This window comes from Cynara cardunculus (genome assembly GCF_001531365.2).
Source record: "Cynara cardunculus var. scolymus isolate 2C chromosome LG 1, CcrdV1, whole genome shotgun sequence".
Taxonomy (NCBI): Eukaryota; Viridiplantae; Streptophyta; class Magnoliopsida; order Asterales; family Asteraceae; genus Cynara; species Cynara cardunculus.
In genome coordinates, this window is record NC_037528.1 from 21,994,065 (window position 1) to 22,019,778 (window position 25,714).

At 36.0% G+C, this 25,714-nt stretch overlaps 3 protein-coding genes across 4 annotated transcripts in view; 1 reads left to right on the top strand and 2 right to left on the bottom strand.

Annotated features, from left to right (window-relative positions):
- Nucleotides 1–709: 709 nt before the first annotated feature.
- On the bottom strand, nucleotides 710–6,201 carry LOC112527524 (phosphatidylinositol N-acetylglucosaminyltransferase subunit C). Of its 2 annotated transcripts, none has more exons than XM_025138209.1 (2): nucleotides 6,059–6,201; nucleotides 710–1,920 (listed from the first exon to the last, which is right to left on the bottom strand). In XM_025138209.1, the coding sequence occupies exon 2, from the start codon at nucleotides 1,795–1,797 to the stop codon at nucleotides 889–891; it is 909 nt and encodes a 302-aa protein (XP_024993977.1). In that variant the 5' UTR covers nucleotides 1,798–1,920; nucleotides 6,059–6,201; the 3' UTR covers nucleotides 710–888. The 2 variants fall into 2 exon arrangements, with proteins under 2 accessions (XP_024993977.1, XP_024993986.1); XM_025138218.1 differs by having other exon boundaries at nucleotides 710–1,805; nucleotides 6,059–6,165.
- Nucleotides 3,280–23,034, top strand: LOC112523871. Its single transcript, XM_025133573.1, has 16 exons — nucleotides 3,280–3,312; nucleotides 3,564–3,689; nucleotides 10,316–10,422; nucleotides 10,501–10,685; nucleotides 11,179–11,204; nucleotides 11,525–11,738; nucleotides 12,294–12,415; nucleotides 12,535–12,766; nucleotides 13,964–14,397; nucleotides 16,670–16,855; nucleotides 17,638–17,741; nucleotides 20,647–20,794; nucleotides 20,906–21,017; nucleotides 21,460–21,803; nucleotides 22,512–22,810; nucleotides 23,025–23,034. Exons 1-16 carry the CDS (start codon nucleotides 3,280–3,282, stop codon nucleotides 23,032–23,034), a joined length of 2,682 nt encoding a protein of 893 aa, XP_024989341.1.
- A 240-nt stretch (nucleotides 23,035–23,274) lies between these two features.
- LOC112521395 (mitochondrial import inner membrane translocase subunit TIM22-4-like) overlaps nucleotides 23,275–25,714 on the bottom strand; it is a 10,323-nt gene continuing 7,883 nt past the window's right edge. Inside the window, exon 4 of the mRNA XM_025130230.1 lies at nucleotides 23,275–23,669. Within this exon, the coding sequence (XP_024985998.1) occupies nucleotides 23,581–23,669 (89 nt within the window). The 3' untranslated portion in view covers nucleotides 23,275–23,580. The remainder of the gene's footprint in view (nucleotides 23,670–25,714) is intronic.

The following is a 25,714-nucleotide window of genomic DNA, read 5'->3' on the forward strand; positions in this document are numbered from 1 at the left end:
TTGTTGAACATTTATTTTAGGGACCGTTTACCAAACTCTTACCTGGGTAAGCGTTTACCAAGTAACATTACCTCACCGGATGAGTATGATAAGGACCAAGAATCTTAAGGGCCGTTTACCAAACGCTTACCCGAGTAAGCGCTTACTAAGTCACATTATCTTATCGAATGAATATAATAAGAACCAAGAATCTTACCCGGTAACATCGAGACAAAGACCAAAAGTCTTACCCAGTAAGTAAGGGCGATGACTTGACTCTTACCATGGTAAGCGCTTATTGGGTAAATTGTTACATATGATATCGTTTTGGTTGACTAAAATCTTACCCGGTAGGTAACTGATAGTGTTAAATTTTACTGATAAGCACTTACTGGGTAAGTGTTTGGTAAACTGCCCCTTACTCGGTAAGAACGAGACAAGGACCAAGAGTCTTACCCGGTAAGTGAGGGCAACGACTCTTACCACGGTAAACGCTTACCGGGTAAATTGTTGCATACCATATCGTTTTTGTGAACTAAAATTTTACCCGATAAGTAAAATAATAATGTTAAATTTTTACCCGTAAGCACTTACCTGGTAAATGTTTGGTAAACGGCCCCTAAATAATAGTGACTTATTTTAATAATCAAGTATTGAGCTAGAAATTGTTTGATTTTGTGTTCAAAAACCACCAAAGCAAACCACCACCAAAGTATTTAAATCAGACGACGATAAAAGCTTTCTACCTCTTTATCATAAAAGAAAAGATAAACGTTACAACAACCTTACCTTTCATCAGACAAGGCATAAATGATAAAATTGAGCTTAGAGAAGATAATGCACAACGATATCCGATTAAACGAACAAAAAATAATAAAATAGACCCAACGCAATATGCAATACACATTTTCAGTCTGTTATATTGAAACACAACTTTGCTTCATCCCATGGACCATTGATCTCAAACTTGTACTCTTGAATTCTGATCAACCAATAAGGACACACCAAATTAACAAAAACCAGCATCCCCAACAGGAATACAAACAACAATTTGTGCAGCTTGTAAACACAACCCAGTGTCGTACCCATCAACACGAACGAGAACCACAGGTGCAACCGAAAAGAGTACTTCTTAAGACAGTAGGTCACTAATGGCGCAAATAGAAAAACTTGCAAAGAGAACAATATTACACCAAATACAAGAAGTCTTGACGGAAGCCGAGAAGCAATCAAAAGCGAAGCCACAATGGAAGCATTAAGAGAAATATTGCTGGTTAAGGTCGGGCTTTCCAATGCTCCAGGAGCTTTTACGGTTGATCCAGAATAGTTATGCAGGAAAAGATGGAGGATTACAAGTGATGTGGTTAAAGCCAATATAGAATCCGAGCTTATTGATCTGGTGAGTGTGTGATATATTGGAGAAAGGACATATAGACCGGTTGTAAAGAAAGAGATTTTAATGGCATAATTGAGAAGAAGATTGAAAGAAAGCATTTTGGCTGTTAACAGAAGAACAAAGAAGCCCGATCCAAGAAGGGTGACATCAAGAACTAATAGAAACTTTTCAGTTATGGTAGAACTAAGGGTGTAAGTCCAAACCAAAACCACAAGTGCTACAATGCAAAGGTATTGAGAAATGGAAACCGAGTCTAGCATCACTTTTAGCATGTCTCTTTTAACAACATTGGCATTCATGACCATTTCTTCAAGGAAAGTTTCATCAGTATGATTATCATCAAAACCAGGTTGCATGCCTCCATAAGCAACTTTTCTCCATCTCCTTTGTGTTGAAGTGCGTCGAGTGATGCTATTCTCCATTATTCTAACTGTAGAATAAATTTTTTGATATTATACAATCTAGAGGGGAGTGGTAGTTGAAAGAAAATGAACTATCCACCAGAGATCGCAGCATTTCCCCATATCACTTCTGACTGCTCGGACCTAGAAAAGCGAGTAACATTAATTTCCACATTTAAGCAATATTTAAGTTACCACATTTTCAAGAGATAAAAGATTTCAAGAAGCCCAAAAGGCGACCTTTTGATCTCAAAATATCACCTTACTATCTGATTTTACCACTGTACCAAACTTCACCCTAGCTGGGTATATGCTTCTCAATTTCAATAGTGTGAATCAATCAGGTTTGTGTTATTCAAACTTGAGGAGTTCATTAGGTTATGGTTGTAGCAACTAATAGCTGATTATGCATATTAGGAGAAGTCAAGGAGTTCATTAGGTTATGGTTCTACGAGTGTGATCATTTTCTTGTACGACTCTGATCAAACACATGGAAGTGCATTATTTCATAACCGTTCAAGATCTCAACCAACACCAAATAATCAAAACTTCATCAACCAATCGAGTAGAAAAGTTCAACAAATACCGAAGATTTCAAACTAACAACAAATAATCAAAACTTTATCATCCAATCGAGCATAAAAGTTCAACAAATACCAAAGATCTCAAACCAACATCAAATAATCAAAAAAATTATCATCTAGTCAAGTAGAAATCCAACAAATATCAAAAAGAAACTCAAATTACCTAAAAACGTGTTGACTAATCGAACCTCTAATGGGTTGATAATGACATAGACGGAGAAACAGAAAGACGTGGAGAAAGACAGAGAAGCAAATTCTCTCAAAGACCAGATTTACAGAACTGAGATTCCATAGGCCGAAAAGAACTCCTTATAAAGATAGAATTATGAATCTAATGGAAAGTCTATGAGTCAAACCACTGTCTGAAAACACAAATTACCATTGCACAATTTAGGGGCGGAGCCAAGAATTAACCTAAGGTGGTCCTCAAAACTAGTTAAAGGCCGTTTACCAATGCTTACCGCGTAAGAGTGCAGTCTGCGTAAGCGCTTCGGCCCAGTAAGTGCCGACTGAAAATGGTTGTTTACCAAGCATTCTATAATAAGTGTTTACCTATAAAAGAATTGAAATTCTAACTCTCTTCTAGACACAATACCAACAACAAAAACCGAATCACAGAAGCATGGCCTTCAAATTAATAGAACCATCATGCTCAGATCCCAAATATGTACCAAGCTCAGAAATCATACCATTACCAGCGGTACAAGTTAAGCAAACATCAGATCAGAACTATACCACAAGAATTTTAGAGCAAACTAAGAATTTGCACAGATGGGATTGGCGGAGTGCATTGTAGGTAATATCCTCAAGTAAGGGCGGGTAAAAGTTCAACATGTAGCCATAGAACAACGAAAGAAGCATCCCCCGCTGATCAAAACAGACACAATGCCTAAAAAATTCCATAGAATACTAGATAAAAATGGCAAACCAAAAAGTCACTGGTGATACACAGGTACATCATGCCATAGCACGCAACACAGAACTTCAACTATGGTATTCACAATAAATGACCAGATGCTTTTTCAATATTGGTGGTATTTGGACATCAATGAGCTTTTTATGAGATGCAGCAGCAAGATAACAGAAGCATATAACCATATTTCATTGCCAAACATGTCAAATTGCCAATTACTAAGTCTCAAGGAGAGATTTACTTAATCTAATTACCTAAACCCTAAATACCAAATATAAACTTACCGATAGGCCGGAGGCGATACCGTGAGTGTGTCAGTGCATGACCGAGGCAAAACCGCAGAAGCAGGGCAACAACAAGCTGCAGAGGAGCAAGTGGCAGGAACGGATTCGTGCAAAACAGGAGTTGTGACAGAGGCGTGAGCTTTTGTCAAGGGACTGTCCGTCCATCCGTCAAAGGTTGCGGCCTGAGGGTGAGCTTTGGATCGAAAAAACTAGACTACATACAAAAAACTGATTTGGACTGTAATTTTTTTGTTTTCTTTATGAATCTGAGGGTGGCTCTGGCTGAGAATGTTGGCTCCGTCCTTTTGAGTGACTGGAATTACTTCTCCTTAGGGGTTGTTTGACCTGATGCTAAATGATTTTGGTGCATAATAATTAAGTGGTCAGAATGATTAAAAGGTTTTGTATGATTTAGTACAGAATGAAAAAAATGGTTGTTTGGAAAATGCTATGAATGATAAGTCTAAATTACAGATAAGATAATTACCATTCTAATCCTTCGTATAATTTAATACTGAATGAAATGTGGTTGTTTGGCAAGTGTTCTGAATTAATCAAAATTATAATATATTTAATACAAAAAACCATGAGAAGCATATACCCAGTTAGGGTGAAGTTTGGTATGTTGGTAAAATCAGTAAAGTAAGGTGGTATTTTGAGATCAAAAGAAAGCAACCTTTTGGGCTTCCTGAAATCTTTTATCTCTTGAAAATGTGGTAACTTAATCGATAAAGCCGGAAATCGAAGCACGAGAGTGTTAGTGTATATGCCCAAAAGCCAGTTAATTGATGATTTTGTTTGAACATTGTGTCATGATATTTATTAATGAGGGTGGGGTTCACGTGAGAGTTGAGACGAGGCTCCGTGAGACCCATGAGACCACTTTTTACACTTGAAACTTCACAAGAAAACATTGTGAAGGTAAAAAAAATACGAACCTTCATAGCAAAAACACTGTAGATCGAGAGTTGCTTGGATTGAGAGGTAGATTGAGAGCTGCTTGGATCGAGAGGAAGAAAAAGGGATCGAGACCCAGAGCTTGAGGTGTTTAAGATTGAAAGTGAAATCGAGAGCAGAGAGCGAGATCTGGAGAGGCTTCTGAAATTGATCTTAGAGTTAGGTTTTCCACTTTATCTTGCGACTCCAAGAACAAGACAACTCCTGATGATGGAGATTTAACTAATCATATATTATAGATGGTTGGAAAATTCATCAGCCTAATCATAACCTCATGTTTCTTATATTACTCGGATGCCACTTTAATTTATGCATCTTCCTAGGAAAGGTGTGTTATGTTAAGTTACGCATCCTTTATATCATCATTGATTTATCATACTGTGACACTATTCGTCATCATTTACATTTACAAGAAGATCTTTGGTTATTGTAACAATCTGAAGTCAAATAAGCAAAGAGTGGTCTCTACATCCTCTATGAAGGAAGAACATGGAGCAATCATAGACACTAGTTATGAAAACTGCTCATCTTGGCATTCCCTCTTGTTACCTTGTAAAATGACAGTAATTCAATAGCTATGGCCTATAATCAAGTGAAGCATGCTAGAAGCAGATACTTGGATTCTACTTTGTTTAAGAAAAATGCATAGATATATCTCCTTACCAGTCATATTCCATCAGAATATCAATTAAACTTACTTGTCTACAAAGGATTGGGAAGATAGCTTTATTGGAATTTGTTTCACATACTTGTCTATCTAATCCACACACACCATCAACTTTGATGGGAGAGGGGAGATTGAAGAAAGTATATTGGATAAAACTGGACGGATGCAATCTGTCACAGAAGGAAAGTCATATTGGACTCTTGAAAAAACACGTAGGCATTCTTCGGCTGCTCAAGAAATGGAGGGAGGCACTGGTATAAAAAGTAGCATCTTTGTGTACCAAAACAAGAATTTTATACCTGTGGATTCCTTTGCAAATTTACACCAATATCAAAAAAATTAGGCCATGTGAAAGCTGGAATCTGTGCTCTGTTTACTTAGGCAGATCTCTATTGCTTCACTCACTTATACACACATGTTGATAAGATGCATCGAAGTCGAGAGTTGATGGGTATACTTCACATTTAACTTGAGCATAAGATGAACAAACAGTCTGGATGTACTGATTCACAATTTTCCACATAGCTTAGCAAATAGAATGCATCCGTTATACCACTCAGTTCAAAGGAAACCCCAAAGTTGCATTGCAGTTTTCATACAAGTTTTATTCTAATTACAAGATCCACAAGAAATAAGTTCTCAATGCAAAAAATCAAACAGAAGCCAACTTACAGCCAAGGCAAATGAGAAGTTGTAGGTTACTAGGCTGGGTTCACTAAAATCAAACAGAAGCCAACTTACAGTCTATGGCTTGGACAACCCAATAAAGAAGAAACATCAGAACCCATAAAAAATCTCCAGTAAAGAAGAACCATCAAATCGTATATATATATATATATATATATATATATGAAGCAGGAGGTAGAAATCGACATACCTTTTGAATCGATTGCGTGAGAGAGCCTGTGAAAGATCGATTGCTGTGAGATATCGAGCGATTTGGGGACATCGAGTTCGTGAGAGCGAGAGAGAGAGCGAGAGCGTGGGATGCTGCGAGAGCGACAGATCGAGAGAGATGAGTTAGAGGTATTAAGTTATAAAATTACCATTAAAATTTGTAGAGGAAACGCTAATTAAGCTCTTATTTAGAGGTGTTTAGGATTTTTTTAGGGCGGTTTAATAAAAGCTTACCCGGTAATTTTCTTTTCCGGGTGAACATGACAATGGTCAAACATCTTATCCGGTAAGAACAATGATAAAGATGAAGAGTCTTACTCTATAAGTGAGGGTGACGACTCTTATCCAGGTAATCGCTTACCGGATAAATTGTTGCATACGATACCATTTTGATGTACTATAATCTTATCCGGTAGAATAAATTACGGTATTGACTCCTACTGGTAAGCGCTTACCGAGTAAGCATTTAGGTAAACGGCCCCTTAGTTTTTTTTTTAAAAATGTTTATCAACTTATTAGATGTCAAATTAGAGTTTTTATAAAAAGTGTTTGTATTAGCTTATGACGGTATCAAAAGGTAATAAATTAACAAGTTGTTTTTTGATGTTTGACAAATTTTGTTTATACATGTCAAATAACCAAAAAAAGATATTGATCGTCCCTGGGATTTTGCTTATACAGAGAGTGACTTTAGGGGAAATTTTGTTATACAAAGGGTCATTTTAGGGCAAAAAGCCTGAAATTCGAACAGCCAAATCTAGATCGATTGTCCCTGTAATTTCAAGATCGTCCCTGTAATTTCAAGATCTTGATCCTCCCTATGATTCCACCGGTGAATAAGATATGGACGGGTGTGTGAGGGAGGAGCAACCGGTGTGTATTATGATGAAATCATGAGAGAGCGATGAAGGTAAAAGGGACGGTGAAGTAGGGACGAGGGAGACAATGGAGAAAGAAGGGGAGGAGCTTTACCAGAGATAGGATTGTTACCGTAGATGGGGAGTATGCGGCTTGATAATGGAATAGGACGCCGATGAGGGTGGAGAACGGAATGGAGCTTTACCATAGGATAGGATTGTCATCGTAGGAGAGAAGGTTTATCAGGGTTAAAAAGTAATTTTTGGTTTTCAAATCTAATAAATTGTTTCTGATAAGTTAGAAAAGAGTAACTTATCAAAAACTTCTTATTACCGGTTTGACACTAGTATAAGCATTCTCTTTTTTCTCCATCCAAACATTAGAAAGTGTTTATCACCGATACCACACTTGAATAAGTAATAAGCACTTTAAATAAGCAATCTCAAACACCCCCTTAAACAAAAAAAACAAGCATTCTTAATACCAAAAACGTCTGACCGAATCAGACTTCAAAGGTATTAAAAGCTTAATATAAAAAAAAAAACAAGCTCTTAATATTTATGAGGACCGTAAGAGTTTTTCAGCTCTTATCTAAAAAACGGTCTGAAAATAAAAATGTGCCATTAATTTATTAGCGAGCCTTCCTTTTGGGGGATAAAAATAATATACGGTTTATATCTCCTCAGGTTTATAAGTAAGGATTTTGTTTACTGCGATAATATCATTCACGTTAATCCTTCTGTGTGTGACATAAATATAAATAACTTGTAATAATCGGGTCTCATTTACTCGGGCTTATGCCTTTAGAGAAAAGTTGCCATAAATAAAATAACGCAGATCTATTTAAGAGTTTTTTTATATTATATGTTTAAGGAAACATTATTTGAAGCATTTAATGTGCATTTAATGAGTTATTTCTTAAAGTATATCAATGTTGGGTTAAAGAGAATAATATATATGGAAAGGCTATATTAAAAGAGATAGAGTATCATTTAATGAAGGTCGTATATTTTAATAACCATGTTCACATTATATGTTTCTGATCGTATGCCCTTAAGGCATGTGATAGAAAACCTATATGTTTAAACAGTTAAAAATCATTTTATCAGTTTACTTGTTTCATAATAACTGATTGAATGTGAGATAACATCTTGTTGCAGTCTTCCAAGCACTCACTTAATGATTATTGTCGTGTTTGGTATAGTACCTTTTGGTAATGAAAGGACAAGCATGGTAACTCGTGATATTAAGGATTCATCTGTAGCATCAGTTTAGAAAAATGATTTTGGAAATCTTATGAACTTGCTTTTGGAATATTTTTCACTATAGGAAACTGTGTTTACAAAGGTTTGAAACAAGTCAAATGCATATCAGATGCCTACACACATGATCCTCTTGTCATATGGAATAAATCAAGCTGCCCTTGTCGAAGAGAACAACACATTTTATGATAGGAAATAAACATAGTGGACCTCGTACCAATGAAGAAGTTTTGGTACGAGATAATGAAATTTGAAAACTTGGGGGACTAACTTGCATCCATGTACAAAGTTGTGTAATCAAAAGTAAGAAATCATCGTCTTCGTTAAAATAATCTAATGACGAGTAAACAAGTTGGGTGCTTATTATGAGTAGACATGGGTCAAACCATACCCACAACCTCGAAATCACAGGTTAAGTATAGTTCAGTTCAATTAACCAAAACCAAGCATCCATACCATTGGTTTACTAAGACCTCCACTACCCCACCGTGGAACCCAATCGTCAAATGAAACTTTATCTAGTTTTGATGGATCCCCAATTAAGAAGCAAAAGGATGATCTAAAAGGGGGTTGTCTTGTTATTATGATGAAAAGTCTGTCCCAGGCCAAAGATGCAAACGACCACAACTATTTATGATCGAAGAAGTGACTCAACTAGTCAATCATGACATTGGTCACCATCAAACAATACAAGTATCAGATAAGTTGAAATTTTCGATTCAATTTATAGAATTTACAATCAAGTAATGGGATTTTAGTTATAGTTTCTATCAAAATTGAAGTAAATTAAACGACCTATCTCATGGTATTACAATCCTCTATTCGTTAGGTCACGAATGAATGTAGGTAGGATTTTCTTGAAGTATATAATATTTATATACAAGAAATGAGAATCACACACACACACACACATACATCTCATTTTTATGAGGTTTGAACCGTTGACCTTTTTAGGTTGGGTTAAATATCCCTAGACCCAAAGCCCTTGGTTATTAAACGTTGTTAATGTGCAAGTTGATTTCTCATTTCATTGTTCATGTAAATACATCAATAGTGGAAATGAGAATTAAAGTTGAGGGATTATTGGTTAAGATGAAGTGAGTATGTGTAATGTAGACTCTTAGCGGTTAGATTGATGATCATTTAGATGAATACTGGTTTAGATGATTTGAACATTGTACAATACATTTGCATAGTTAAGACAATAGCGATAACCATAAATTTTAAAGTAAACAAAGCCAATTAACCATCAATCACCGACTATGGGGAGAATGAAATTTTAAACATTAATAAGTTATCTGGTAACATCTGCAAGACTTGAAGAATTCTCAACGATCTTATATGTATTTGTATAACTTTTGGAGTTCGACGACTAATTTGAATGAATCATTTCTCCCTACACGTTGTGTGTGTGTGTGTGTGTGTATATATATATATATATATATAAAAGTGAGACAAAAAAAATGGTTTTAGAGAATACAACTCAACTTGCTAGTTGAACACAAATAGTAAAGGACCAACCACAAAGGTGGTGCCTGATTGGTTTGAGTTTGGCTCAAAAGGTCAAAAGTAAACCACAAGGGTGGTGCCTGATTGGTTTGAGTTTGGCTTTAAAGGTTAAAAGTATCAGGGGGGTCTCAAGTTCAAATATAAGGAGGAATAAAAATCTCCTTGTGACCACATATGTTCAAATGCCGTGACTCCGGGCTATCTGCAAAGCAGGTAGTCGCCTTGGGATTAGTCGGCTCGCATAGAGGGTTGGATATCCAGGTTAATAAAAAAAAGTCAAAAATACCAGGAGGTTCCAGGTTCAAATCTAAGAAGGAATAAAAATCCCCTTGTGACCACGAAGATTCAAATGCGGTGACTCCAGGCTATCTGCAAAGCAGGTGGTCGCCCTGGGATTAGTCGGCTCACATAGCAGATTGAATATCCAGGTTAAAAAGAAAAAGAATTGTAAAGGACCGATGTTGATAATCTGGATTTTTGGAGGATGAAATATGGCAGGGACCAAATTTGCAATTAACCCTACAATTACAAACAACAATCTATATATATTGGCTCTCAGTTAGGCGGTGTCTAAACCAAATACATCAATGGCGGAAGGCAACATTTAGATACAGCCAGGGAGAAGACCTGGAAGGAGACCAGGGGGTGGAACATCCCAACGCACACTTCTTCCCCTTCGCCATGTCTCTCACCTTTCCAACTCCATATCCTGCTGGTATGCATCACTATCACCATGATCATCATGTGTTTATTCGTGCGTGCGTTTTCCTACTGTTGATTGGTGTTTTTGCAGGTACTGTGACTTCAAGTCGTCAGTCTTTAACGAACCTCTCTTCCGTTTCGGACGGAAATATTCCAGGTCTACCCGGAACTGTTTTCTGTACCCCCCCACGTGTTGCAAAGTTTTAACAGAAAAATTCGAACCTAGGTTCACTTACTTTTATCAATTTTACTACTGTTCTTGTATAGGAATTTCAGGTAGGGTTTGAAACATGTAATCGGAGGCTTGGAATAGGAACTAGAGCTCATTTATTTTGTTCAAAATTCGAATTGATTTTTAAATTTCTTTCCGATATCAACTCAAAGCTTCTTTAAGTCTTGAGCCGAGGTTACTGAAAATCTTGAGCTGAGTTTATTTTGTTAATTTTCTGGATATCTGAATTTTTCCTGTTCATAGTTTTGGACACGAATTTTCAAGTTGAGAATCGTATTTCACACGTTTGTTTATTAGATAAAAGTTAAAAAATTATATCCCGTTTAGAATTTTAAATGAGAGAAGAGAGTACATCATGGTATACCAGTAAATGTTGGAACATGGTAGTATTTATTACTATCACTTGTTTGGCTTTGTCCCAATAGGAGGAGTGAAGAAAGTATTTTTACCTTATAGAATAAAATGCATTTGAATTATTTGGTCCTAAGACTTAACGATAGTTAACTTTTTTGTTAACTTTTGGTTAACATTTTTCAGTTGTTTTTGGAGGGAAACCGAATTGGGTATGAATCATTGCAAGTTCGTGAAGGGTTGCGTCTATTCATGAAAGGTTGCACCTTTTGGGACCTTATAAATATTTGGTATTTGCCTTTCTTTTTAGATAATAATTTTCTTTTCAATCTTCTTCACTAAGTCACTCTATACCATGATCATGAGAAGGACTCGTAGGGTCGTTGCCTACGGTTCTTAGATTTGAGGAGATCCTGGGAGGGAGTTAGCCTAAATCATCAATGACGTAGTGGGGGTTAATATTCCTTAAGGATAGTGATATAATCACGTCCTCGTTTTTCTGTCCATATGCTACTGATTAAACAAACTTAAGGAATATTATCATGGATGCTTCAAGTACGATGCTGAAGATGATAGTCAAGATTCAATCAAACTTGACATAATGGATGAAATGAATTTTACCCGTTGGAAGGAGAAGATGAAGTTTCTCTTGACTGTTGCAAAAGTATATTATGTTTTGGAGACACCACAAACTGCTGTACTGAATCAAGAGGAGCAAAGGCAACGTGAAAATGATGACATGTTATGTAGAGGATATATTCTACAAACCCTCACTGATCGTCTGTAAGATCTCTACACACCTATGACATTTGCAAAAGAAATCTGGACCGCTTTGGAGGAGAAATACAATGCCGAATGGAAGGAGCAGATAAGTTCATAACCTTTTAAGTTCTTTGAATTTACTATGAAAGATAATGTTTCAATCATGGACCAAGTCCACGGATTTCTGTTACTTGTCTCCAAATTCAAAAATATCAACATAGAAATTCCAGATAAATTAGTGGTTGGGGCAATCTTTACTAAATTGCCCGCCTCTTGGAGGAATTACAGAAAATAAAAATTGATGCACACTTCAGAAGATTTCTCTTTGGATCAAATTCAAAAACATTTACGAATTGAAAAGGAAACTTGTATTCGTGAAAAGAATTTAGATGGCGCATCTACTTCTAGAGTTAACTATGTTGATTCTGGAAGAATTTGAGGCAAGAAAAGGAAGGCAGATTCATCCTCTTATACAAACACTTGCAAGAAATCCAAAAGGCCTTTATCTGAAACCACTTGTTATAAGTATGGTGAAAAAGGGCACGTGAAGAAATTCTACAAGAATTCTAAGAAGAAAGTTGATCAAGGAAACAAGAAGAATGGAAGTGGAGATGCAAACATAGTTGAATTGTCAGAACCTATGACTGAAATCACTGCTATGGTTTCGAAACTACATATCTCCATGATTCAAGAAACAAATATTGCATCTTTTACCATTTCTGATGATTGATGGTGCGATTCTGGTGCGATGGTGCATGTTTGTACAAATCTCTATTCAAGGACTACAAGGAATCACAAGAAGGACATGAAGTGATGATGGGCAATAATCATACTTCAAAAGTCCTTGGCACGGGTTCTATTGAATTAGCTTTCACTTCTGGGAAAAAAGTTATACTCAAAGATGTTCTTCATGTTCCTACTATTAGGAAGAATTTGGTTTTTGGCTATAAGTTGTGTAAATTTGGTACAAGAGCTGTGATAGAATCTGATAAAGTGATTCTATCTAAAGCTGGTGTGTTTGTAGGCAAATGTTATGTTGTCGATGAGATGTTCAAACTAAGTATCAATAAAATTACTACTTCTACTTTTATCGTTGACTTTATTTTCTGCAAATTTTAATATTGAATGTTCATCTTTTAGTTTATGGCATCATAAACTAGGACATATAAATTATAGAACAATGAAATGCATGTCCAAACAAGGAATTATTTCTTATAATAATGATCACAATGGAAAGTGTGAAATATGTGTTCAAGCAAAAATGAAAAGAAAACATTTTCCTAAGATTGATAAAAACACAACAATTCTTGAGTTAGTCGGATATATGCGAATTGAATGGATAGCTAACTAGAGGAGGGAATAGATATTTCATACTTCCATTGATGATTGTTCTAAATATACTTATGTGTATTTACAAAAATCTAAGGACCAAGCTTTTGATGCTTTCAAAAGATATAAGGCTGAAGTAGAAACTCAAAAGGGTAAAAAGATTCAAATAATTAGAAGTAATAGAGGTGGAGAGTTTTTTTCCACATAATTTTCTTCCTGTTGTAAAGTCATGGTTTAATCCATCAAATGATGGCTCCATATACACCATAACAAAATGATGTAGCAGAAAGGAAGAATGGGGTTTTGCAAGATATGCTCAATGCTATGTTGGCGAATGCAAATCTACCAAATAATTTGTGGGGTGAAGCACTACTCATGTCTTGTCATGTAAGCAATAGAGTAATCTCAAAGAAACTCAAAGTAGCTCCTTATGAAATCTGGAAAGGTAGAAAACCTAATACAAGTTATTTCAAAGTTTGGGGATGTTTGGCCTATTATTAAGGTTCCTTTACCTAAAATATCAAAACTTGGACCCAAGGCTTTGAAAAGTGTATTTGTGGGATATGCAGAAAATTCAAAGGCATATCGCCTTTTGGATTTAGATACCAATGTTATTGTTGAATCAAGGGATGTGGAATTTTTTTAAACATAAATTTCAACATGATTCAACAAAGTTGCCCCACAAGGTATTCCTACTCCAGAAATTGGTTCTAATAATAAGAGACAATTGCCTGAAATTTCTAGTGCACCTAGAAGAAGTGAAAGAGCCAGAAAAGATCAAAATCTAAGTCCAGATTTTTATTGACTCTCAAGCCATTGTGTTTCTAGTTGAAGGAGATAGGTACAATATAGTCTTGAATACCTATTCTTTTACATGTAGAAGATGCACCAAAAACTTATCGGGAAGCTATGACTTCTAGAAATGCTGCATGTTGGAAGGAGGCAATCGATGACGAGATGGATTTTCTTATATCCAATAATACTTGGGAAATCTCAGATTTACCTCCCGGTTCTAAGGCAATTGGGTGCAAGTGGGTATCTAGAGTTAAGTTAAATATTGATGGCTCTGTTCAAACCTTCAAGGCTAGACTAGTAATACAAGGTTTTAGTCAAAGACAAGGAGTAGATTACTTTGATACATATGCCCCAGTAGCTAGAATTACTTCTACTAGAATACTCTTTGCCTTAGCTTCTATTCATAAATTACCTATACGTCAAATGGATGTAAAAACAACTTTTTTGAATGGGGAATTAGATGAAGAAGTTTACATGAAACAACCCGAGGGATTTATATTGCCCAGAAATGAAAATAGAGTATGTAAACTTAAGAGATCTTTATATGAGTTAAAACAGGCACCTAAAAATGGCATGATAAATTTGATGCTGCTATATTTTCTAATGGTTTTTTTCATAATTCATCCGATAAATGCATTTATTCTAAGTTTACTCAAGAATATGGTGTTATTCTATGCCTTTATGTAGATGATATACTTATAGTTGGAACCAATATGCAAGGTATAAATGAAACTAAGATGTTTATGTCTTCAATTGAAAGATTTGAATGAAGTAGATACCATATTGGGCATTAAAGTACAAAGGCATAAGGGGGGTTATATGTTAAATCAACGTCATTACATTGATAAAATTCTTGATAAGTTTCAACACTTAGACATTAAAGAAGCAAATACCCCGTATGAAACATCATGTAAGTTAAGTGAGAATAGTGGTAGGGCTATAGCACAACTTGAATATGCAAGTGCCATTGGTTGTCTTATGTATGCTACTCATAGTACTATACCGGACATTGCATTTGCAGTTTGTAAACTTTCAAGGTTTACTAGTAATCCGAATAAAGACCATTGGAAGGCCATTGGTCGGGTTCTAGGATATCTTAAAAGAACCAGAAATCTTGGTTTGTACTATGAAGGTTTTCTATAAGTACTTGAGGGTTATTCGAATGCTAGTTGGATTACGGATGGAAGTGACAATAATTCCACAACCGGTTGGATTTTCACCCTTAGTGGGGGTGTTGCTTCTTGGGCTTCAAAGAAACAAACATGTATTACTCATTCCACCATGGAGGCTGAATTTTTGGCCTTGGCTGCCGCATGTAAGGAAGCAGAATGGCTTAGAAGTTAAAAATATGCTATTGGATATAGAGTTGTGGCCACAACCAATGCCAGCCATTTCCTTAAGCTGTGATAGTGAGACAACCTTATCTAGGGCCTATAATAATATTTACAATGGTAAGTCTAGACATATTAGTCTTAGACATGCTTATGTGAAACAATTAATTTCTGATGGAATTATTACTATTGTTTATGTACATTCTTGTAGAAATTTAGAGGATCCAGTTACAAAAGGTCTTCCAAGTGACATGATTTTTGGAACTACAAGTGATATGGGTTTAAAACCCATTGATTGAAGTTGGCAATAACGAAACCCAACCTATACTTGGACTTAAAATCTACTTATAGGTTCAATGTGGTAAAAACAAGTTATTGATCACCACCTTAGACATTAGTTCACTAAACTAATGAGTAGTTTTTTAGGGTGAGTTTTATACTCTTAATGAACTACTCCTTTGGTAATAAAAGGGGATTCACCTATATAGACACAAGGAGTGGTGCCACTCCAGTATAAAGCAAATGCTTTGCTTTTGTGGGTGTCTATGAAACTGGGACGAGCACATGTCCATAATAGTGCTCCCTTATTCATGATCATGGGAAGACTTGTCATGTGTGTTATCTCTCCGATTCTAACTTATGGAATCATGGCTCAAATGCTTTAAACCGCCTTAGATTCTGTTGGACTATTTGAGAGATATACACTATATTAAGGTTCAAAGCAAAAGCTACCTTGATTTAAGCATGAAAGTCGGATGCTTGTGATAAATCCTAAGTGGGGGATTGTTGGAACATGGTAGTATTTATCACTATCACTTGTTTGGCTTTGTCCCAATAGGAGGAGTGAAGAAAGTATTTTTACTTTATAAAATAAAATGCATTTGAATTATTTGGTCCCAAGACTTAATGACAGTTAACTTTTCCATTAACTTTCGGTTAACATTTTTCGGTTATTTTTTGAGGGAAACCGAATTGGGTATAACCATTGCAAGTTCGTGAAGGGTTGCGTCTATTCATGAAAGGTTGCACCTTTTGTGACCTTATAAATACTTGGTATTTGCCTTTCTTTTTAGATAATAATTTTCTTTTCCATCTTCTTCACTAGATCACTCTATACCATGATCATGAGAAGGACTTGTAGGGTCGTTGCCTATGGTTCTTAGATTCGAGGACGTCCTTGGAGGGAGTTAGCCTAAATCCATCAACGACCTAGTGGGGGCTAATAATCCTTAAGGATAGTGATATCATCACGTCCTCGTTTTTCTATCCATATACTACTGATTCAACAATAAACATATGTGTTGCATAGTTTTTGACATGAGATAACTATAGTCAGACTTCTTGTTCACTTTCGGAAATTGGAGCTTGAACTTGTTGCTTACTCATTCCCTCGATGGTTTCTAGGTGGTTGAGAATATGGTTTTCGGTTGGGATGGGTTTCAGCCTGACCACTTTGATAGGAGTTCGTGGTAAGAAATCACATTGTTACCAAATGTTCCTTCCCTACCAGAAATATGATGCTTTGCTTTTATTTTACTGTTCATCAGATTATCTTATTGGAATCAGCTAGGGCTTTGAATCTGTATGATGGGATCCCATGGCTTCACAGTGTTCAAGATGGATCTATCTTGGAATTATACTCTCCGGTAGGCATTTGAACATTTTAGTTACCTTGAGGGTGCAGCTGACGTTGTATTTTCAGTTCTTTGAACCATTCTTAAGTGAAATGAAGTAATGTTTTTTGCTTGTCCTGGGAAGCATGTCATGACTTTTGCATGCATCAATACATACTGAACTAACTGAGCAATAAGTTTCTTACCACACCTCCAAATCAATAAGCTCATTATCTACCTTCATAGAGTTGTTGCCACTTGCTACGTTCAGGTTAATAGTAATGCATGATTGATTCATTTTTAAGTTGTATTAAACAGGAGAATGGGAGATAATGGATTGTCAGTTAATTCAGGAGATTAAATTGGGTCGAGATTAAGGTTTAGTTAAGGTCTAATGGCTTAGTTATCCAGGCCAAGAGACCCATCTAATGCATTCCAGATTTTATGGTTTTTTCTTGGTATAGTTGGTAATATACATTAATCAACCCAATGCATATATACATGGTATGGAGCCTCTAGGTGAGAACACGGACAACCTTCAAGAGTTTTGCTCTTGCCGTTGATAACCCTTACTCATTGGTGGGTACCTGGTTGTTGGTAGCTCCTAACTGCCTCCAGTAGACCAGACTCCAAATTTGATCTCCTTAAACCTTGTACCATTGCCTCTTGTTACTTTGAACTCCTCAACATCGCCTCCTGAAGCCCTTAGGGATGTAATTGTTGATGGTAGTGTTTGTATTTTGTATGTACATTCCCATTGAATTTTGTGGTGGTGTTATAGCATTCTGTAATTGTTACTTGTTCGTATGATGCAGGTTTTTAAATATAGCATATCAGTCGCTGATGTTGGATATATGTGTATATCTTCTATCATATCTGTATCGGTACATGAACTTGGGCACGCCCTTGCTGCTACAAGGTTATTATTTCCATCTCATTCTTCTTTTGCTGTTAGTCTTGATTTAGCCTACCTGGTAGGGTACTTTATAATGTTGTATGTGATTAGCTCTTATTATAAATCATTTGATGCAAGTATTATACTGCATGAACAAGCCCATATCCTTGCTTCCTTAGGAAAGTGTTCTGTCAAAATTTAATGCGGGAGAAAAATATTACGTCTTTAAACAATTGCTTTTTGTGCATCGTTACATTTTTGTGATTTCCATTACCATGCTGCTGCTGATGGGCTTGTAGGTTCCACATATTTAGGGAACACTATATATCTTGAGGTTTATGCTAGTGTAACTGGTACTATTATCTACAAAGGGAGGGTCAAGTTCAGCTTTGAGGTAGAAAGTCAACTTTGACTGAATGGACAAAAGACATTAAAAATGAAACCCTAGGGTTGATACTTCCTAAGCAGCTTCAGTCTCAGGTAGACACATGTCTATCCTGGGAGAAATGATGTGGGGTAAAGGTCAGAGGGTGACTGGCAAATACAAAAGCTCAAAAGTAATTGGGAATCGCTTCTGGTTATATTAACCTCAGACTGTTAACAACTTAATCCATAAATCCAGGGTGCACATTAGATGAATTGCATGGCGCAGTGAGGATCATCTTTAGATTCTTGCTGGGAGAAGCAGTAGATAAAAACCAGTTGGTCTATATGGTACTGTGGCATTTCATATCATTCTACATATACCTATAGTGGGATCAAGATAATTAGTTTGGACCATCATGAAGGGTGTTTGGTTAAGGCACCTATCTGTGTATCATCAATGCATGCAGGGGCATCTTATAATCTGGCTGTTAAATGTTGGTTGCATGCTAGACATTTTGTGAGGATGAGTCCACTGTTCTTGTTAAGAATGTAGCAGAGCATTTCGAGACATGGCTGTGAGCCAAAATTGCAAACAGAAGGCGACATACCATACTGTACACAGGTTAAGGTCTCCCACATAGAATGTGAGACCAGATAAGTGTATGTCCCATTGTATGGTAAGTGCAATGCTTAAGGATATCATATTAGTCCGAGTAAAAGAGATCAGCATGAATTTTTCCATTCATCTATAAATACATTCTGCACTGTTCTTGCATAGCAAATATTTAGTATAGATCTCTACAACAATGGACACCAGCTAAAGACTTTGTATATTAGACGTGTTTAATAAAAACCATCAAATTAGCTAACTACCCCCAAGATTGCAAACCTTTTGTAAAGCAATGATATATGCATGATAAAATGACTAATGAAGCTATCAAAAAGTGGCTGGTTTCTTCAAATGGTTACTTACCACTGGTCTATTTTGCATTTCCATTTGATGCTTCATGGAACATGCTTACTCAAATGTCCTTTGTACATGTTTACCTGGAATAACTTCTTAAATCCCAAGGTTCACCCATCACAAGGCATATTCACATCTAATTATTATTTTGGATTCCCATTTTACCCTTCATTATGGGGAAAAACATGGTATTGTTCATTTAAAGAATCAAACCATTTTTTCATAATTCAGCGTTATATGTGCATTTTAATCTATCAAAATCAGTCATTATTCAGTACTGGACACTCAATAATAACCAAAACAAAATGTAAAACTTAATGTATTCCAATGGATTTTTTAAATATTTAAAGAAAATGAAGGAATAATCTTAAAAATATAGCAAGTCAAGCGTCTTCTAGGAAACCACCTCTATACCTCTCGAGTCAAAGGAGAGGTTTGTGTACATCTTACCCCTAGGACCTATTTTCGGGTTGGATATGCTGGATTTGTTGTTTAGTTTGGTTTGGTTTAGATGCTTCACTATAAAATGGAACGATTTGAACAGGGGAATGCAAGACTCAGGGATGCCATACTTTAATGGGATTGGTTGACGTGTGGGGAATTTGGGGGGGGGGGGGTGTGAAAATTTTTGTTGCTTGATCATTGACAAAACAAGAAGTGTGAGATTCAAAGTCAGAACCTCTAGATTATTGGTAAGCTATGCTGTTACAGCGGTCACGACCGTGATTTAATATAGCGGTTATCGCAATGGTAAAGCGGTGGTATGGCGGTCCATAAAATAATTAGAATTATATATATATATATGTATACACGTATACAGTTTAAACATCAAAGCATAGTATGTATTCACCAAAAAATATACAGTTTAAACATCAAAACATCAACTTAAACAGGTCAAGCTTTAAACAGACGAAATAGCAAAAAAAAATTGTATAATTCCTGAACCCGTTGACTGTTAAACAGAAGATGTAGGTTCAGAAGGCTGGTTAGCAAACCCGTAGATTGTTTTCCTCGTGAAACGGTGGAAGAACCAAAAGAAACCTTGTCGTGGTACTTGTGGAATGGTTTAAGGACCTAAAGAAGCTTATTGTGATCCTCGTGGTGGAACTTGGAAGAACCAAATAAGCTAAAAGTGAAAAGACTGCCGTTTTTAGCAAATAGCGGCTATAGCATGGCTATTTCCGCTATTTTGAAGCCAAATAAAAGCTAAATAGCGGTATTTAGCGGCGATAATAGCGGAACCCCTATTCTGATCTCTAATTACTCCCAAGAGCGCAAACCGCTATTGCACCATGATAGCACCGGTATTAACAGCATAGCTGGTAAGCAAACTCTAAGCATCTAACCACTTAAACAATCCAGCAGGCAGAAGTTGAATTTATCGTTCATCTGTTCTTGGCTGTTAGATTTTGCCTTGTTAATTGCTTCAATTGCTTGTAGTAAATAGACAAATTTTATCTGCTGTTCTCATTGGACTGGACAAATTATTTCTTAATTGTACATTATTTTGATTTTTTTTATATGGTGGGTAAATTTACGAATTGTGTAGAGAATGGATCTTATGACTGATCCTGTAGGCATCCATTTTCTGGGTAGCAGCGAGGGCATACAAATTGAGTACACTGCCCTGTTTTTGGCAGTTATAGTTCCAGGTGCTCTGGTGGCTTTTAATAATGAGATGCTGCAAATGATGCCATGCGTAGCTACACTTAGAATATACTGTGCTGGAGTCTGGCATAATGCAGCAGTAAGTTAACATGATAAAAGACTGCATTATACTATTGTTTTTAGCATAAGATGATCTTCTTTTCTCATCACATATCCAAAAGAATATGCTGATTACATTCCACTTTTGCAGTTATGTGTGGTTTGTGCATTGGCCGTGTTCTTGTTACCGCTGATATTATGTCCACTTTACTCACATGGTGAAAGCCTCATGGTACTTGAACATGGATACTTGCTTGAAGGCTGTTTATGATCTATGGCCAAAATCATCAAAATACAATGAAGTTTCTTGGTTCCTATTTGGTGTAATGATGGACTTTTTTTTTCTCAATTAGTGTAACAAACATTTAATTATTTCTATCTCCTCCCCATTTTGACCAGTAACCGGTAGATTTTGTAACTATTGATGATGTGAATGCCAAGTTGTAAGGTAATGACGGCAACTGTTTGTGTACAGAGGTAAAGATCCTTTGTGAATTCTCAAATGTATATATTTTATTTGCTGTGAAGGGGAAGTTCATTTAGGAACCGTAACAACCAACTATTCATGACGAATATACATGAATATTATTCATCATGAATAGTTGATTCTCATGGTTCATAAATTATTTATGGTTCTCAAATGAACCTCCCCCTTGTTGTGCATTAAAGGGAAATGCAAAGGAATTAAAACTGATATTTGAAAATCTGCATTTTTTTTATTGACACAGGATGAATCTTGCTCAACTCCAATCCATATGCCAGGTCTAGCATGGGCTGAAATCACATTTTCAAGACCTTACTCTCCTGAATGTCAGCGAGTTGGAAATAAGATGCACTCAAGTTATAATAATTCTGGCTCTGGAGAAAATAGCTGTAGTGGGACTTTTGTTTTCATAGGTGACATGATGTCGATGGCACGTTCCATTTGGTTAACAGAATATCAATCTCGTTGGTTGTATGGTGTTGCATATATTCCAGCTGTAGTGGAGAAGATGTTGGTAAACACCTTTCATGTCTCGTTGATGCTAGTTGTTCTCAACAGCTTACCGGTATGTGCTCTCATCTGTGATTCATCCATGATTTTAAAAGGATTAATGTATTGCTGGTGAAGCCTGAGACTTCATGGTGCTCATGCCTGGTTAGCCTTCTTATAAAGTGTTGACAAACCAGATAGAACCAAGACTTTAGTAACTAATTATGGAAACTTAATGTTAAAACCATTCTTTCAATTCCATCATGTTAAAGTAATTAATACTTAATTACCATGTCATAAGTCCTAATTTGCTGTTCTCTACTAAAAAAAGCAGCACCCATTGGACACCAATCACTATTATATCACCTACAACAAGTATAGCCTTTCGAAAGAGATTTCCCTTATGGTTCTACTAAAGCGGAAAGAGGTGACAGGTGTAGCCGTGTAGGGTTGACAATTTAAGTAGTTGACCGAAGATGGAACGAGCACATAGTTGCATTGCAATGTGCTTTTACTTTCAATATTGAACATGTAAATAGATACAATTCGTCTTGCTTTTGTAACACAAACCAAACGAACTCAGTTGTATCTCACTCGAAAGTAGGGTCTAGGGTGGGATGTACACAGACCTGCCCTCTAGGCTCTACCCTATAGGGTAGAGCAGCCTTTTCCGTGAAGACCCAACTGCACACAACACATTCATTTGATGATGGGATTAAATATAGAAATCCTTGGGTGAAGGTTTTAGAGTTTGACCATATGCTTGTGTGTGCTTTTTGTGCAGGTGTACCATCTTGATGGGGAATCCATTCTAGAGGTGGCTCTTTGCTGCTTCGGTTCCTTGACCCCGACCTTACGAAAACTGGTTCTTCAATCATCTTTACTAGCAGGAACACTTATTTCTTGTATTTTCATTTTCAGGATCTTATGCTTGTTATTTCGTAAACATCTTGTTAGTAGCGCCTTGTTTTTTATACGTGAGCCTGGCACTTGTCCTACATATACGACATTTTCTTCTGTTATTTCAAAGTTTTATAGAAGACACACGATTGTATGTATTTTTTTAGTTTTGTTTTTTATCAAGTCCGTCTTGCTTCAACAGTTGCGATTGAATGATCGAATTATGTTTAAAAAAAATTATTATCTGAATTTCAAATGAAAAAAAGAATTAGAACAAGGATCTTTGTTAAAAACTTTAAAAATAAACAAAACCAACTTCTAATCGATATTATGACTCTAAAAAACAAAGTTCTTTTTTCGATGTAAAAGTATATGTCGTACTGATATACCAACTCAGTCTCCAATAACAATAAATACAAACCAAACAAACACAATATGTTTCATACTTCTAAGTTCTAAGTAGAGTCTAAGATGCAAATCAAGTAGAAAGACAGTTTTCATCTCAATACCAACAAGGGACTTTTAAGTTGTCATGATATGTGGTTACTATGAACATCCAAGGCTATTTTTGTTCTTCATCTTTATTTTTAATTTTTTTTTGGGGGGGGGGGGGGGGTGCTGAAGAGCAATTTGATCATATCAAGTTATGCAAATACAAAGGCCTGTCAAAATTATTACATTACAGAGGGAAACATTTTCAAAATTTTAAAGCTTTTCCATTTCCAGCAATCTATGAATGCAATGAAATTGAGTGTGTTTGTAAAATCCCCTTGCTGCATCTCATGATACAAAACAAAACCAATGAGTCCCATGGATGGATGGCTATAAATGAGATTCAGAAAAAATTGTATCTATCCTCCTCTGTTGTTGCATCCTCTATGCTATTTTGTAGCCAAATTGGAAAGGGTTCGAATAACCACCAAATTATTGTATCTGCAAAAAGTGACGTCTCCTCACTCACCGTGTCTATCCAAGAACTTCTCTATCACCACCGAAAATGCAGCAAACCCTGCACAACCGAAGCACGCTGCCTTCGGACCACCTATAAACCGCCAAACCACAACCGTCTTAGGATAAAAAAGGTATTTTGAAACCATACATTATCACACATTTCTGCATTAATATAACCATCTGTTCTTTTGCTTTAATAGAATTAGCTTTTACTGATGTTGGCATTAAAAAAGTAACTCATTTGATGATCAAGTTATTATTAGCAAGTGAAACAAGGCAAATTGAATGTTATATGTTAATCTGGACTAACAATTAGCATAGAATGCAGTATCTCTCCCCAAGGCTAATACTAGGATTGCAGGATTATGGCAAATAGTAGATATATGACCAGTGCCTAAAAAATTTGTACAATCTTCAGAAGAATACACAAACATGAAGGTTGATGTCTTTATACGGAAACTTCTTCAAGGTACCCAAAGCCTTCTTTCAATGTGAGACATATATTGTGTCCAACTTACTAGTTGAGATATTTACACATCCTGATAATATTCCATAGCTAGATAACACATGGATCACAATTAACCATCAATGTGTCGGCCAATGTCTCTTGATGATGATATTGATTTTTGGGGAATATGTATTCAAAGTTCCTTTACACGTTTGGATCGTCTTTTTGAGTTTAATTCCTAGGACTAGGACTATATCTATATTGGATTTTGTAAAACTTCATCTGCTTAAGAGTTACACCTTCAAAGCATGTCAGCTTTTCTTACGTAGTCTCACTCTTTTATTGCTTTCTCCATGTAGTGAAAACTCATCTGTGTTGGTAGTTCAGCTTTAAAACGTTACAGTAGAGAAGAAATAGGGCAAAAATCAGTCCATCGGGCTTAGTAAATAATAATATGTAGAATGGTTCAAGAAACACAGTTAATGGTTTTGAATCATCAAAATTCTGAAATGGGCTTTTTGAAGGGAAGCAAATATATGATTAACAAAAATATGGAGCAAGTACTACACACAATATACACTAGAATCAGACTTCAAGTGCAAACCCCATCCCATTTCCAACTCTTCACAGTTCACACCAAACCAAATTGGAATTGAAGATCTAAGAATCAGTCACAGAAAAAGTTCACTAGGTATTGCTCATGTATTTTTGGGTTATCTTGTTATGAGAGTTGCAAACAATCGGCTAAACCTTAGTAAGGCATCTCTAATTTATTATCTGTACTACATCATCCAAACCGTCAAAACCAATTCTTTCAAGATCTGTGCAAGGGGCATGCCCTGCATTCTACGTCATAGTCTGAGTATTAAGTCCAAATAAAACTCCATATCCAACATAGGAGTATGAAAAAACAGGATGGAATGAGTGCTAGTTTCTTATATTGAGTAACCAACATTTGAAGCACCCTAAAAATTTGTGAATCTTCTTTCCCGAAAATGCATGCAGTTTTCCTCCTGTGATTCAGAATCCCGAGGCAGCATTTGGCATTGCACTCATGCTTTTTAGGACTAAAAAAACAGTTCATCAGTTAACTTGCCTTAAGTACATTAACTAGAATTAAACCGTAGATTTGTGTCACCATGACAGCATGGCGGTAGCAAACCACCAAGACAGCACCATGTCATCCATATAAAGACAAGTATTTCACAATGTGCAACTTTTTAAAATACACTGAACAATAAAAAGAAATTCAAGCACGCAGCTACATTATCATTTAACCATCAAGCTTGAAATGTTTACTATTAGAACTTAGAAGCCACTGAAGCAAACCAGAACTCATCAAATGCCACAAATAAGAAAGTATCACTTTCTACTTGATCATTTCAGTTGTTAAAATTTACTTCTTAATCAAAATACTTCATATTACATTTGAAGTTTAAAAGTAATTGGTACTAAAAGTTAAGTGTTTATTGTTTTTATCAGAAACTAGAAGCGTGCTCGCGCAATGCAGCGAGATACATCGTGATTTTAATATTTTATGTTATTCTTTATCTCAGTCGATGTTATAATATGACTTTATGTGATTTTGAGAAAGTGATGATGTTTTTATTTTTGAATAAAATATATGTTTGAAGATATCATAAAAATTTGACAAAAATATATCGATATTAGTATCAAATTAACTATTT

Bases quoted from the DNA above. Each gene is read 5' to 3' on its own strand.
- LOC112527524 (XM_025138209.1), bottom strand. From the start codon at position 1,797: ATGGAGAATAGCATCACTCGACGCACTTCAACACAAAGGAGATGGAGA.
- LOC112523871 (XM_025133573.1), top strand. From the start codon at position 3,280: ATGGCAAACCAAAAAGTCACTGGTGATACACAG. The intron at 10,423-10,500 runs GTATGCATCACT...GTGTTTTTGCAG, and splicing joins TCCAACTCCATATCCTGCTG to GTACTGTGACTTCAAGTCGT. The intron at 10,686-11,178 runs GTAGGGTTTGAA...AACATTTTTCAG, and splicing joins TTCTTGTATAGGAATTTCAG to TTGTTTTTGGAGGGAAACCG.